The following is a 15791-nucleotide window of genomic DNA, read 5'->3' as shown; positions in this document are numbered from 1 at the left end:
GAGGGTTTTACTGACAGTGCATTTTCCCTGTGCAGTGACTACTGGCATAATTTTTTGACAGTTAACTAATCTCTAAACTGTTTCAATTATCTTGTTTTCCATAGTGAGAAATTTAATTAAAACAGAGTACAGATTGTGAAAAGGTTATTTATGAAAATGCATTTTAAATGTGAATTGAAAAGCCTAGGGACACCTTTTTCTTTTAGATAAAAGATGAAAGTTCTGTAATTTTTAAAATTCATTTTACCAGAAGCAAGAGTAAGAGCCATATGCAGTTTGCTGGAAATGTCTATCAGGAGCTTCACAAGTTGATCTCTTTCTGAAATTGCTTGAAAGGTTGACCTATTTTAGAAATATAAAACTTTAGGAAATAATTTCAGGTATTTATGAATGTGGAGCTTTTTTTCCCTCCTTTCTTTAAACAAAAACAACCAAAGTGCTTTAATGTAAAGAAGTGGAGGGCTCTGAAACGACAATGTCATGAAGGCCTGGCAAGCAAATACTGCCTCCACATTCGGGCTTGTACCTCCAGGATGGCTGAGCAGCATGGGTGTATTGGAGCCAGTGTGAGAGATGTGTCCCATCCCTCTGTGAGTGAGGCTGAGGCAGGGAGGAACAAGAAAACCACTCGATCAGCCCTCCCTTCATGGTGGTGTCCCTCCTGCAGGAGCCGCATCTCCAAGCTGCTGGCCTCTGAGAGCTCAGTCCTCGCCTCCAAGTGGCCCAGGTTCAGAGCAGGTTGCTGTGAACCCTCTCTCAGTCTCCTGTTTGTTTCGAGTGGCCCTTCTCTATCATTTGGACCCATGTGTGTGCGTCCTACTTAGGGTCCTTGTCTTAGAGCACTGCATTTTAAATGATTAATTAAAGACAGGAGCCATGCCTTGTTTATCCACATGGCTCAGCACATGCTAAGTAGTTAATGTCTAATTTATTGATAGAAAAACAAAACAATTACTATTTAGGATAATACCTGCAATTGACTTATGTATTTGGGGAGGACCAAAGAGGGAAGACTCACTGCTTAATAGAATGTGGACAGACCTCCTGGAGGAGACAAGCTTTACATGACACAGGGGAGAGCAGAGGCAGCTCTCATGCAAGAGGCCTGGAGTGCTTCCCAGAAGGCGCATCTGGGGCCGCGGACCAGACGCCGGAGGTGTCAGTGCCTGCGGGGCGGCCGGAGAGGCTTGGTGGTGGTACATTATTGATGAGATTTATTACCGTCTTTCTCCTTATGCTTTTATTTTTATTCCATTCAGTCTGTTTATAGGTAGAATAGGATGTGAAGTGTACATAATAGAACATGGAGTCTTGAAAGATACTTTAGGACTAAAACCAGTTTAAAATAAATCCGCACTGTCAGGCTGAGTGACAGCTAGCTGTCCACACATGTCCTCAGAGTGTGGCATTATCCTGGGGTGCTCTTCCCAGTCCAGCGTCTGACCTTCAGCTTTATAGGGACAAGCAATATATGTATATATATACACACACACCTCACAATAGTTAAAAGCAAAGTTGAGAGCTAAACTGACCTGTTTCAAATCCCCACTGTACCTTTAATTGCTGTGTGACCTTAGGTAAGCTTCTGAATTGCTCTATGTCTCAGACTCTAATGTATAAATGGAAACATTAGTACCTATCACATAAGGTTGTTATGAAGATTAGATAACATATGGACTGTATCTAAAATAGTGCCTGGTACATAAAAAGGGATATATAAGTATTTTTATTATTGTTGGCTCAGAAATCTAATTCTTCAGTTTATCCATAGAGCTCTTTCAGGAAAGACTCTTACAAACTGTGACCCAGACATTAATACAATAGTCCCCCCTCATCCTTGGGGGATACATTCTAAGATCTTCAATGAATGCCTAATACTGTAGATAGTACCAAACCCTATATACTGTTTTTTTTTCTACATATGTATGCCTATGATAAAGTTTAACTTAAAAATTAGACACAGTAAGAGATTAACAGCAATAGCTAATAATAGAACGGCTCTAACAATATGCTGCAATTAAAGTTATGGTTTATCTTTCTCTCAAAATACCTATTGCACTGTGAGTGATACCTTGCTCTTCTTGGGATGACGTGAGATGGTCAAATGCCCGTGTGATGAGAGGAAGTGGGGGGAGTGACGCGGGGATCGTGATGTGGCATTAGGATACTGCTGACCTTCCGATGACATGGCAGAAGGGGGTGATCTGCTTCCAGAACATGGTTGGCTGCTGATAACTGAGACTGCAGAGAAGAGGGGACTACAGTATATGAGAAGAATAGAATCCTGCACCATTTATACCCACCAGAGTGATGAAAATTAAAAAGACAATTTAAAGTGTTACTAGAATGGGATGAAGTAGGAATTCTCATTTATTGCTCTGGGAATGTAAATTGGTTACACCTATTTTGGAAAATGTTGGGCGCCATCTGTTAAAGCCAAACACATGTCTCCCTAAGATCCAGTGAATCTGCTCCTGGAAACACTCAACAGAGGATCACATGTAGGTGCTCCAGAAGACTTGTCTGAAAGCTATGTGGGCAGAAACTAGAAAGAAGCAAATTATCTATCACCCTAGAGTGGGTGAACAAGCTGTAATGTAACCATACAGATCAGTGTTTCCAGCCAGTGCAAAGGAACCACCTATTGCTGTGTACAATATGGACACATGTCACAAACAAGAAAGTGGCACAAAGGAGAGCTGCCCTGATGGCATTTATATAAAGCTTGAAAGCAAGTAAGCCTCCTTACTTGCAAGGAAATGCAGACATCACCTTTAAGTCAGTCAGGATAGTGGTTACCTTTTGGGGGAGAGGGCTCAGGGTTGTGTCCGAGGAACAGGATGCTCCGTTTCCTGAGCCGGGTGCTGGGTACCTGCTGTGCTTTGGTAAAATTCACTAAGCTGAATACTTAGAATTTGAATAAAAATTTTGAAAATATAATCAATTTGTGTATTAAGAATATTGTACTAGATAAGACCCAATCCTCGTGTTTATAAAAGCACTGCACATCTTCCCACAAACAGGTCTCTGGTAGACCAGGTGATAATCTGAAGGCTCCTCCATGAGTCCAGAAATTGAACAGGCAATGACCTTAACCTAACATGATACAACTCAGATAGTCTGGTGCTTGTGTTTTCATTGTGGAGAAACTCTGCACTGTGAATTAGATGTGCATTTTGGTGGGACCAGAGCCCTTTCCCCTTCATGATGGGACTAGAGGGAGTTTGCCAGTTGTCATTCAGAATGGGCCATTCTTCTCAAGGAAGAGCACTTGGAAGAATTCATGGACCAGTATAAATCCACGACTCATTCATTCATTCAGAAAGCGTTTATTGAATGCATCCTCATACCAGGCCCTGGGGAAACAAGGGAGATAAAGCCCTTGTTGTCAGGGGCACCACAGTTCTAGTGGGGGTGGTGGTAGTGATGAAATGCATGTTAGGAGTTGAGAATCAGTTCCAGACCCTGCTGAGAACAACTGCAAAAGGAGGAACAAAACAATAAGCAAACAAACAATCCTTGAAGGCCTAAAAGCTAACGAAGTAAAAACAAAATGAAAACACTGGGATGCCATGCTAACAAGAGAGCCAAAGAGGACTGCGCCCCTCAGCACTTCCCGCAGGTTTTCTCTCAGGGCAGCCTTTCTCGCCTGGGATGCTTCCTCTGAATTACAGAATATAGGAGGTGATTTGAATGATTATTTCAGATCTCAAACTGCTGCCATTCTGGATGCACACAAGAGGAGTGAATTTGTTTTATGCACAGTGGACTAAGAGGTCCACCCTTAAGGCACCGGGCTGCTTCTGTGATGCAGCCCTGGTCAAGAAACTCTGCAGAGGCGTCTGCTAATTCCTGAAGAGGTAGTGGGGAGCTGAATGGAGCCGTGGAGAGGTCCAAAGCTTGGGAAGATGAAAAAAAAGGTGCAATTTAAGCCCTCCTCCCCAAATTTGGCTGATAAATCCCCTAGGTTTTGAACTGGAACCCAAATAAGCTGTATTCTCAGGGGAAGGCTTTCCAATCATCTCAGTCCTTTGTGGGATTAAGGTTAAGCTGGAATTGCTGCTTCTATCCTCCTACCGAAAGCAATACAGATTCCCTCTGGAGAAAGACAACAGTATATGCTTTAAATTACTTCTGTAACTTTTCATATACAAATGCAAGTACTCAATCAAAAGTCATAGGCATACAAGAAGATACCATAAGAAATAAACAGACCCCACGAGATGAGAAAGCAGACACAAATGCATGTTCATTGTAATCAAGGATTTAAAAGATAATATTGATGAATTAAGCAGAGAATGGGAAAATATTGGAAACATTAGATATCCTAGAACTGGAAAAAGAAAATCTGAACTGCTTTTAATTGCAGATCAGACAGCAGGTAAAGGAGGAAATAGTTACTGAATGAGATCAATGAAGCAGAAAAAAAAAAGCTTACACAATACAGGAATCTCACAGGCACAAATGCCTCTGGTGGCTCCATATGAGTTGATTCCTGCTTTTACCCCTGGCTAACTCCACCTTGACCTCTTTACCTCATGACCTTTGTACTTACTGTTCACTTTGCATGAAATGCCCCCCCCAAATTTACATAACCAGCTTCTCATTTGCATGCAATCCCTTCTGGGAGGTCTTCTCTGGCCACCCCATCTCCAGTGCCCCCCATTCTCTCACTGTGTTTAGGTGTGATGATTGGTTCTGTTTGTCTGCTTCCCCCTGGAATGTAAGCCCCATGAGGACAAAGACCATTTTTTAAAATTTGTTGCAGACCATATCCCCAGGGCATGATCCCCTTTGTTTTAGAAATCTCTCTTGAGTAACATTTGTGGGCATGGATCAGCAAGGGTGCAGCTAGTGGCACTTAACATAGTAGGCATTCAACAAATGCCTGCCTTCTGGGGAAAATGAAAAAATTGATATAAAAATTCTTTAGCATTATGTACATTATGTGGGCTAATGTAAATTAATAAAATTTGGTTATTACCTCTTTTTTCTTAATTTTAGTTTTCTATTTACAGTTTTCCTTTCACTTGTTTATGGGATTTCTGGTTTAACTTGTTATTTTTTTTTCCTTGTATTTTTTAGCATCTTGTCAAATCCAGATGAATCTAATCACTTAGATACAAACTGAGACAATCATTTTATGAATAACTGACACAGACATGTTTTTAAAGGCTGTGTTCAGATGTAGGTAGAAACAGCTAGTGTTGTTCAGCCATTTCTTTATCTAAAAACTGCAGTAGTTAATACTAGAATTTGCGGAAAGGAAATGCAGACATCACCTTTAAGTTAAAGTTTTAAGAATTTAACACATTCTACAGAAGACAAATACCTGGATTTCTCTGATGTTTCTCTGGCCTGATGGCTTGAGAGTATTTAAAGAGATAGATCTTCAAATAAAATGAATCTATTTTTATTGAGGAAGAACTGTGTCGAACAGCTTTCATATACATTTTTGATTAATCCTCTCCCAACCATTGGAAATAACCAGAATCTAGATCATGATTCCCATTTGGCAAATTATAAAATTGAGGTTCAAACATGTTTGATGATTTTCCCAAAGCCACACATCTAGGAAGAAGCAAAACTGGAATTTGAACCCAAGCATCAGACTTCATGAGAAATTGTATGAGTCTAGAAGCTGTATAATACATTCCTACAGCCATAAGTAAACACCTGGGGATGTAATTTGATTGTTGAATTAATGATCTTTTATTTAAGTGATTATGGGAAAAATTCATAGCTAGTACTATTAGCAATATTGTGATTTTTTTCCTTAATTATAAAATAACTTGGTTATGTGATATGTTCATGGTCATTGGTGAAAGTTGACGAGGATGTTATTATTCGAAACCCCCTGCAAAGATGAATTTCTCAAAAGACTATTTTTAGCTAATGTTTTATAAACTCAGAATAGTCTTTATAAGAGTAGATTTGAATAAGCTTTTAACACTGTATTATATATGAAAACTTTATAAAATCTGAAATGACCAGATGTCACTCTAATTAAAGTGAGGTATTTCATAGGGTAATTGTCTCCTTTTAAAAGGACTCGAAACTGAAACATTATTTTTAAAATCACTGTCTTCTGTTATTCTGTTTAAAATGTTTTTTCCCAGCTTGAATGTTATGCTTGATTTTAGTTGTGACAGAAATAGAATTAAATAGGTCATGCTGTTTCCTTTATCCTGAAAACTCTCTTTGCAAAGCAGGATTTCTTTGGTGTCTGGCTATGTGTCAGTTGGAGTTTTGTAGGTTGGGAATGGCAAATAAAGAATCCTCTACCCGTGTTAGAACATGTTTCCCTTACTCTACCCTGACATTTGCCAAGTGTCCAGGTCACCCTGTCAGTTAAGTTCCATTTAGATATCTTCCTTATTGGAGAATAAAGCTCAAGAGGTATAGCTTGTTGAGTAAGTTAAGTCTTTTTTAATGATGTGAGGATATGTATTAGTGTACATTTATTTATTGGGTATGTTTGTTCACTATTTTGAGTAATGTTCTGACTTTCAGAAACAGAGTAGAGTTTCAAAGGGAAATTTTTGACCAAGAGCAGGGAACGGAAGACTGATCGGTAATGTTTATTTGACAGAAGAATTCAGGTGAGGTCTCATGATCAAACTCTACAATATTTTAATAAATATTGCATTTTGTTCTACAATATCACCTCCATTTGTATTATTCTTATAAAAGCTATTGCTGAATTTCCTGCCAATTGGTCTTTAATTAGTTCCTTTCTTCATTTATTCATTAAACATACATTCCTGTTTAAGGCAGTGAGAATACCAGAGAACAAGTCCTGGGCTTTACTCACCTGTAAAGACCTTGCAGACTAGTTAGTGGGAGAGAAAAGCAGAGAAACAATTGCAGGTACCATGTATATGCAGGTTATCAGTTACCATGGAAGCATTTATAATATATTCCTACAGCCATAAGTAAACACCTGGGGATGTAATTTGATTGGTGAATTAATGATCTTTTATTTTAGTGATTATGGGAAAAATTCATAGCTAGTATTATTAGCAATATTGTGATTTTTTTCCTTAATTATAAAATAACTTGGTTACGTGATATGTTCATGGTCATTGGTGATAGTCGACGAGGATGTTATTATTCAAAACCCCCTGCAAAGATGAATCTCTCAAAAGACTATTTTTAGGGGAGGGGGCTCAGCCTAAAGTCTTTTGGTCGAAGACCTGGAAGGTGACGTCAGAGGGAAAGGCATGTAGGAGAAATTACAGAATGAGATGGCGAAGCTTCTTCAGCCCTTAACTCAAGAACAAGCATGCAGTGCGTCGTCTCTGGCTAAGTCGCTAAGGGCGAGACCATGAGAAGCTTAGGAATTTGTTCTTCATCTTATAGGAACAGGAGAGAGGAGATGTGTAAGCAGGAAAGCAATAGGCTCAGATACACATTTAGAGGATCATTTGGGAGGAAGGGAAAGCCCGGGAGAAGGTTAGTATATCACACTCCAGTGGAGAACTTCTTGATGGTTAGAGTCTAATCACTTTGGGAATGGAGAGGAAGGGTGGGAGTGAGGGAGATCTAGGAGATAAAATATAAAGATGTACTGGCCAGGTGGAGTGACACTAGGATGGTAAAGCAGGAGGCATTGATTCTGTCCAGACAAAGGTGCCTGGAGGTTGGTGTAGACTAATGGTTTAGTGTGTTGTTAGAGATAAGTGTCTCTCCAGTGCCCATACCTGCCTCACAAGTACAGGAGTGAAAAAAAGGGATAAACCCTCTTTGCAGGGTATTGTAATAACATCAGGGAGCTCTTCTGAGCTTCTTTCAGAGAACACTTAGTATATTGCTAAAAGTTTATATAATGTCCAGTTTCCTCACTTTGGGTCATCTGAGGAAACTGCTCAGTGCAGGTACTTAGTTGCACATCTAACCATCCACATGCACCCTTGCTGATCCATGCCCGCAAATGTTACTCAAGAGAGATTTCTAAAACAAAGGGGATCATGCCACTCAGAATCCAAATCCACACTCCTACCTTGCTATTCATGATCTGGTTTATGGGTTTCTCCGTTTGATTGCTCTCCCTTCTTCTGCTTTCATCCTACAAATGTACCCACAACAAGCTGTTTGCTTCCCTGGATGAGAAGGGTTCTCATGTGTCCATCGTTTTGCACCTACTGTTCATTCTGCTTAAGTTTTATTTTTAATGTATTTTCCCAGCCACTTTTGCTTTTCTCTGCTTTGAAACTGAGTTCTGTCATCAACACTTGGGGGCATTTCCTCCTACCTTCCCTTTCCCACCTGGGCTGTTTGTGCCACCGCAAAGCCCACCTTTGCCACTGCATCTGCTGTGTGGGTAGCCGCTCTCTGGTGTGCATCATCTCCCACCCACCTCATGCTAGCCCACCCACTAGACTGCGCTGCTGCTTTTCTATCCATGGTGTCTAGGAAGAGTGCCAGGCACAGGGGAGGTGCTGAGTGAAGGATTTTCTTTTAATTTAGTAAGATTGCTCCTTTCATTAGAGCCTCTTTTAATCCATTAATCAATTAATTTCTTTTAATTCATTAGTTCACCAGAATTACTAGTAATATCTGCATGATACTTCTTACTAAACTAAACCTATATAACTAAAATCATATCAGGTTTTTTTCTGCTTATATCTTGTTGGTAGCTTTCTCCTTGCATTGGGAGATCATAGCTAAATTAGTAATCTTCCTTTAATAACCTAAGTTATCTTTTATAAAGATACATTAAATACATTATATATATAATGCAATAATATATAATACAAATACATATATATGTATGTATGCATGTGTGTGTATATATGAGATGCATATGTAATTTCTTACCCCTTCCAAAAAATTATAAGGATTCACATTGCACAGATAAAGAAACAAAATCTGATAAGCAAATGAGACTGTCTAAAATCATTGATAGTAAAGTTCAGAAGCCCATCTAACTCCAGATCTTTTCTCTTACCCCTTCACCACATTTCTCTATTTCAAGAGGTCTGGTGGTAGTCATTAAATTGATTAAGACTGATAATACTGATATTCCAAGATATTTAGGTGCTATTTTTAGGCTTACTTAAATATTTAGTAAATACCAATAAGTCCAAAGTCACTAAAAATGTAAATGAATAACCCCAGAAACTTAGAAATCAGTTTTAGGGTAGGATTTATACTTTCATGAATGTAAGTGTCATTGAATTACATCTAGTTTGATCTTAGATATGTGCATACATTTTGTAATTTTATTTTCTTGATAGATTCACTGTTTTACCACTATAAATGTCTTTTCTCTCTAGTAACAACTTTTGTCTTAAAGTCTGTTTTCTCCAATGTTAGCATAGCTATGGTAGTTCTCGTGATTGGTATTTCCTTAGTAACTCTTCTTCCATCCTTAAAACGTATTTTTATTTTTGAATCTATAGTGTGTCCCTTGTAGACAACAGGTAGTTGGATGTTTCTTAAACATGATGCCAATTTCTGCCTTTTAATTGTATGTTTAGCCATTTGCATTTAGTGTGATTACTTAAGGTAGAATTTACATCTTCCGTTATTCTATTTGTTTTCTGTATGTTCTATGTCTTTTTTGTATTTTGCTGCCACCTTTTGTGGTTACATAGGTATTTTTTTACTGCACCACTTTAATTCCATTGTCATTTATTTTTCTACTTTTTTATTTTTTAATTATTTTCTTAGCTTGTCCTGGAGATTGCAATTTACATCTTAACTAATATCAGTCATTTTCAGATTTATACTAACTTAATTTTAACAATACACAAAAACTTCACTCCTCTATACCTTCATTCTCACCTTCCACCTTTTTGTTGTTTTTGTTATACAAATTACAGTTTCATACATTGTGAGCCCATTAACACAGATTTGTAATTATTTCTTTATATGGTTGCCTTTTAAATCAAGTAGGAGAAAAGAAGTTACAACAAAAAATACATTTTACTCACTTTATATATATCTAGTTACCTGTATCCTAATGTGCTTTATTTATCCATATGAATTCAAGTTACTGTCCAATAACCTTTCACTTTACTTGAAGGACTCCTTTTACTATTTCTTATAGAGCTTATCTGCTGTTGATGAATTCTCTGTTAAACTGGGAACATAATTTTTATATTTTTGAATGTTAGTTTTGCTGGATATAGAATTCCTAGTTGACAGTCTTTTTCTTTTAGTACTTGCAATGTGGAATCCCACTGTCTTCTGGTCTCCATGAGAGATCAGCTTTTGATATTATGATACTCTCTTGAACATGATGACCATCTTCTCTTCTGCTGCTTTAAAATTCTTTGTTTTTCAACATATTGGTTATGATGTATCAAGGTGTGAGTCTCTTTGATTTTATCCTGTTTGAAATTTGTCCAGCTTCTTGGACTTGCAGATTAAATGTTTTTATTAAATCTGGGGAGTTTTTAGCCATTATTTCTCCAAATAGTCTTTTGGCTCCTTTCTCTCCTGTCCTTCTGGGTGTCCCACTATGCTTATGTTCATGTTTGATGATGTCCCACGGGTCTCTGAGACCCTTTTCATTTTTCTTAATTCTTCTTCCAGTTTCTTAAACTGGATGATCACAATTGATCTATAAGTTCACCGATTCTTTCTTATGCCTATTTATATCTGTTGTTGAACCTCTCTAGTGAATTTTTCATTTCAGTTATTATACTTTACAATTCAATAATTTCTTTGGAATCTTTTATTTCTATTAGTTTTCTCTATTTGGTTAGGCATTGTTCTCATATTTTTCTTTAGTTATTTAGATACAAAGTATCCTTTTGTTCCTTGAATATATTTTAAATAACTAATTTAAACTCTTTGTCTAGTAAGTTCAATAGCTGCCTTGGACAGTTACTATTGGTTACTATTTTCTTTCCTGTTTCTCTGGATAGCACATGTTTTTTATTTAAAACTGGATATTTAATGTAATGTGTCTAAAATCAAATTCTCAGCATATACTGTGCATGCAGGTAGCCTTCTAGATTCCCAGGAATATGTCAGAGCTTTTCAAAGCTCATATGGACATTTTATTTGCCCACTTTTCCTTGTGACTTTTTTATTAGTTTGTTGTTAGGTCTAGTCTCTTTTTCACCACCTAAGCTGAAATCTTAAACAATTGCCTTTAATTATGAGGTCAGATAAAGGCAATCCTCTAAGAATGGGATTTTGAAAGAGCTCTACACTCCTCTGCCCCATCCTGTTGGTTTTCAAGGCTCCTGCAGAGCTGAGAGTGAGGAGTGAGAATAGGACAAGTTAAAACATCGCAAAGCTCACTATTCAAACCAAGGGTCATCCAGTTTTTTAAGAATTAGAGCTCTCTATATCTCTGCAAGCTTTTGGTTAACTTCCATAGTTGAGAAAATGTTGACTCTGATGACAATTTCTGCCAGTTTATCTTTGCTTTTAGAGAGAGAATTTTTGGCGATTCTTACTCCATCATTTGCAGTGATATTTTTCTTTATACTGTAATTAGATGTATAGTTCAATGCTAGATGAATTAATTCATTGAAAGCAGAATGCTTTTCTCTTTCCAGAAACTTCTCTGAATGTTTTTCTACTTCTCCTGTTTTATTTTAGGACTATGATGATGGATATAGCACGGCCTACGATGAACAGAGTTATGACTCCTATGAGAACAGCTATAGCACCCCAGTCCAAAGGTGAGAGGCGATCCTTCTGACCGGACCCCTCGTGCGCGCTGTGCCCTTCTGCACTGTATACTCTGGGGAAAGGAGGATGGTCAGCCCGGGAGGAGAGTTTGACTTGGGCAGCTTTGGTTTTGGTTGTTTTAACTGGGGAAGCACCATCTGTCCTACCAACTAACATTACTCCTCCCAAATTTACTGGTGTATTAGCAGTAAGGTTTGGGAAATAAAAATTGAAATTTTTATTTACTCTAAAAATGTGACTTAAGTGTTCAGTATATTCTGAAGAGGAACAATGTCTACAAAGTCAGTGACTAGTTAAGTCCTAAGGCCCTTAAATCACAACAGAAATGTGTAAATATCCTATATTTCAATGCCAGGGGAAGAAAATGCCAACATTTTGTCTCATATTCAAAAAACATTTCCCTTTCTTAGCAGCAGGGCTCCTGTTTTCTAACAACTTCAAATTCCTATTTGTGAATAATGAGTTAGTTCCAATTAATTCATTTTCTAACAAAATATTTACCCAGAAATAAGTAAGTGTTATCAGAGGCAGAACAGCTTTATAGTTACCTCTTTTGATGATATACCTCGATATTGATAGATATATGAGATCAGTGTTTATTCTCTTCAGAATGTTTTCCTAAAGGCCTAGGAACTTGCTTTATGTCTAAAATTCTAAGTGGAGGACAGAGATAGGTATGCATAAGATAAAATGCTTTATGAAGCATAAAAAAGTAGAGACTATGTGATTATTTTGATGAAGCAAAAATGTACTGTTGAACACATGTGTTGCCAGGCAATCTTTGAACAGATAGATACTCCTAATTCTTATTTGTTAACTTGGGTACTGAGGTTGATAGGTGTATATATATATATATATTTATTTATTTATTTACTTTTGCTCATACCGAATTTCTTTCTTATATAACTTGTAGTAATTAAGCAGTCTTCAGACTTTGACTCTCCACTGGAAGCCTTCTGCATCATGTTCATATCCTTGAGGGTGTTGGCATGCCCTAGGTGACTGCCACTAACAGATTCTGGACAAGACTTACATCTCGTATATCATTTAAATGTCCCCACAACCTTATGAAGTATGGGATGCCATTCCCACTATAAAGAGGAAGGAAAGGACTACAGAGCACAAGATTAATTTGCCAGAAATCACACATGGAATGTAATCCTTTACTCACATGGCTCATTTAATCCAAATGACACCAGCAGGAATTAATGTATCCCTGCTTTACAGATGATGAAACAGGGGCTCAGAGAGGTAAAGATCTAATCCAAAATGTGAACCCAGAGTTAGAAAGCTTATCAAGCAAGTCTTTCTACCATCAGTTATGATAACATATTAATATCATCACAGGCATTAATTCTTTTGGTCATTTATTCAGCCAACATTTATGGGATGTCCACTATGTGTTAGGTGCTATGCTCAATGTTTGGAATACAAAGATGAGGCCTGATACTGCAGACTGCAGTGGGGAGCTATTGAGGAATTACATGCAAGGGTATGGTGCATTTTGACTTGGATTAAGAGATTAATGAACATTAGATGACAGTACAGAGGCTGGACTGACAGATGGTAAGCTTAGAGGCAGAGAAATTAAGAGGCTGGTCCATCATTATACATTATAAATTATAAGCCCTTTAAATGTCAGAGAAGACTCACTTAAAGAAACATCTTGCATGACAGCCTATCTGTGCCTTCTTTGAAGTGATCTTTTCAGTGCTATAATTCATGTTACCTGAAGGAATACTGAGAACTGTATGAGAATTGCATACATTGGCAAATGCAGAAACCACTGTTTATTAGCTATTCTGAATATTCACTTGCTTCCCATAACCTGTGGGGTAAAAATCAGTCCTTTTAAAGAAGAAGAAAACTCTAGTTCACAAAAATTAGTTAACTTGTCTAAGATTATGCAGTTTACAAGTAAAGGAGCCCAGCTTTGAACCTGGGCCTGTCTGACTGCTTGAGTTTTCCTCTCCCACGCTCTCAGCCTCAGCTAAGCACCTGCTCTATTGTAAATTGAAATGAAGCAGTTATATTACAGAATAGGCTGAAGAACTGGTTTTACGCACTGTATCAATTTGCTGGAAGTACCATAACAAAATACTGCAGACTGGGTGGCTTATGCAGAAGAAATTTATATTCTCATGGTTATAGAGGCTTGTAAGCCCAAGATCAAGGTGTTGGCAGATGTGGTTTCTTCTCAGGCTTCTCTGCTCGACTTGCACAAGGCCCCCTTCTCTCTGTGTCCTCACATGGCCTTTCCTCTGTGCATATTCATTCCTGATGTCTCTTTGTGCATCCAGATTTCCTCTCTTATGATGACACCAGTCAAATTGGATTACGACCCACAGAAGGCCTCATGCTAACTTAATCTCCTCATTAAAAGCCCTGTCCCCAAATATAGTCGTGTTCTGAGGTACTGGTGTTAGGACTTAAACATATAATTTTGGGGGAAACAGAGTTTGGCCCATAGCATGCATATTTTATAACACTGGTTTATGTACAACAGTATATGTCTTAAGAATTAGAAATCTAGTATAAACCAGTTACCAGTTAGCATAACAGATTTTCCCATCATCACCATGTGGGGATTAATAAGGAGCTCACCTTCAGTTATTGAGAGTTTACTGTGTGCTCTGTGCTTTTCCACAGACTTCACATAAGTTCTCTCTCCTCTCTCAGCATGCCCTGACATACTGCAAAATTCAAGTCTAAACATGTCATGCCCTTGCATACAGGTTCAGACAAGTTAAATTGCTTATCCAAGCTCTCAGCGCTGAGCAGTGGTACAAATTCACACTGGCCCTAAGGCGTTCTCTTTTGTACTTTGTGCCACTGCCTTTCAACTCCCCTTTAGTCATCATTTTTATTTCAATTGCTGGAACTTATTCCTATTAATATTTCCCATATACAGTATTCAAAAATCTAATACTTGGTTATGATTTCAACGCCCTTAGGAATTATACTTCCATCTGAACTGAAAGTGTTGCCTTATCAGACTTGGACCACCTTTATCAAACCTAAGAATTCCATGTAAGCTGCATATTAATGTTGTAGGCTAAGACTAATGAAGTTAAGAACTTTGTTTTTCCAATTTTATATTAGATCCTTTCAGCGAAAAGCATTCACTATAATTCTCACAAGGAACATACAACTTTAATATTCACTAATAGGCACTAGCATGTAACACTTGATGTTCTGTAATCTAAATTCCATGATTTTGACACTTAAGGTTCTATAAAATTAATTTCATACTTGAATAATTCTCAGTTCAACATTTGAAAGTACATTCTATGCTATAGTTACATAGTTCAGTATTACTGCAGAATTCGCGGTCCCCTTGTAGATTAGAAAGCTATTCTGGAAATGTTCTTTGGCATGTCATGAGGGTAGTAGAAGGAGCCTGGAGCAGAAATGAAAACTGCATTGTCCACTGTGGTAGTCCCTTAGCACGTGTGGCTCTTGAACACTTGAAATGTGGCTCTTCCAAATTGAGATGTGCTAGAAGTGTAAAATACACACCAGATTCCAAAGACTTAGTGTAAAATAAAGAGTATAGAAAAATGTATTATTCCAATTAATTTTTCCTTTTCCTTTTTACTTTTTTTTTGTTTAATGTGTCTACTAGAAAACTTTAAATTACAGATTTCTCCCATGCAGAGCAGAGCTAAAAGACTGGCTGCATGGCTCCGGCAGGGCAGCAGGGTGTGGTGTTTCCAGATTTTGGGCACATACCCTCTAGGTCAGCAAGTCAACTCACTGGGTGCAGAAAGGAAGTGAGAGAACACTGGCTGGTGCTCATCCTCTTGAAATTTCCATCTTCATGTTTTGTACCTTGTGTGCAGTTCCACCTTGTTAATACTGTAGTGCCCATGTCACACATAAACAGTTACAGTTAAGATCAAACATCGTTTTCTTTTTCATGAAGCTGTGTTATCAAAACTGTTTGGAGACCTGGGCCATAGTGGGTAAGTGTCTGACAGACCCAACTCTAACATTTATACTGGTTATGTGACTTCAGACAAGTTATTTCACCCCTCTAAGCTAGCTTCAGTTTGTAAAATGTGTGACTTAGTTTCTTCTTTAGAGGATTGACCTGAAAGTTGAATGAGACAGGAAAGGCCACAGTCTGGGTGAAC

The 15791-nt window shown here is 37.9% G+C and overlaps 1 protein-coding gene across 3 annotated transcripts in view; it reads left to right on the top strand.

The window, feature by feature from the left end:
• KHDRBS3 (KH RNA binding domain containing, signal transduction associated 3) overlaps positions 1-15791 on the top strand; it is a 186213-nt gene that overhangs the window by 134084 nt on the left and 36338 nt on the right. For all 3 annotated transcript variants that reach the window (XR_005025924.2, XM_036890536.2, XM_036890537.2), the window contains exon 7: positions 11563-11645. Coding sequence is in view for 2 of the 3 variants with exons in the window: in XM_036890536.2 (XP_036746431.1) it covers positions 11563-11645 (83 nt within the window). In the remaining variant the exon portion in view is untranslated. The remainder of the gene's footprint in view (positions 1-11562; positions 11646-15791) is intronic.

This window comes from Manis pentadactyla, chromosome 3 (assembly GCF_030020395.1).
Source record: "Manis pentadactyla isolate mManPen7 chromosome 3, mManPen7.hap1, whole genome shotgun sequence".
NCBI classification, from domain to species: domain Eukaryota; kingdom Metazoa; phylum Chordata; class Mammalia; order Pholidota; family Manidae; genus Manis; species Manis pentadactyla.
This window is presented reverse-complemented; position numbering and strand designations above follow the sequence as displayed.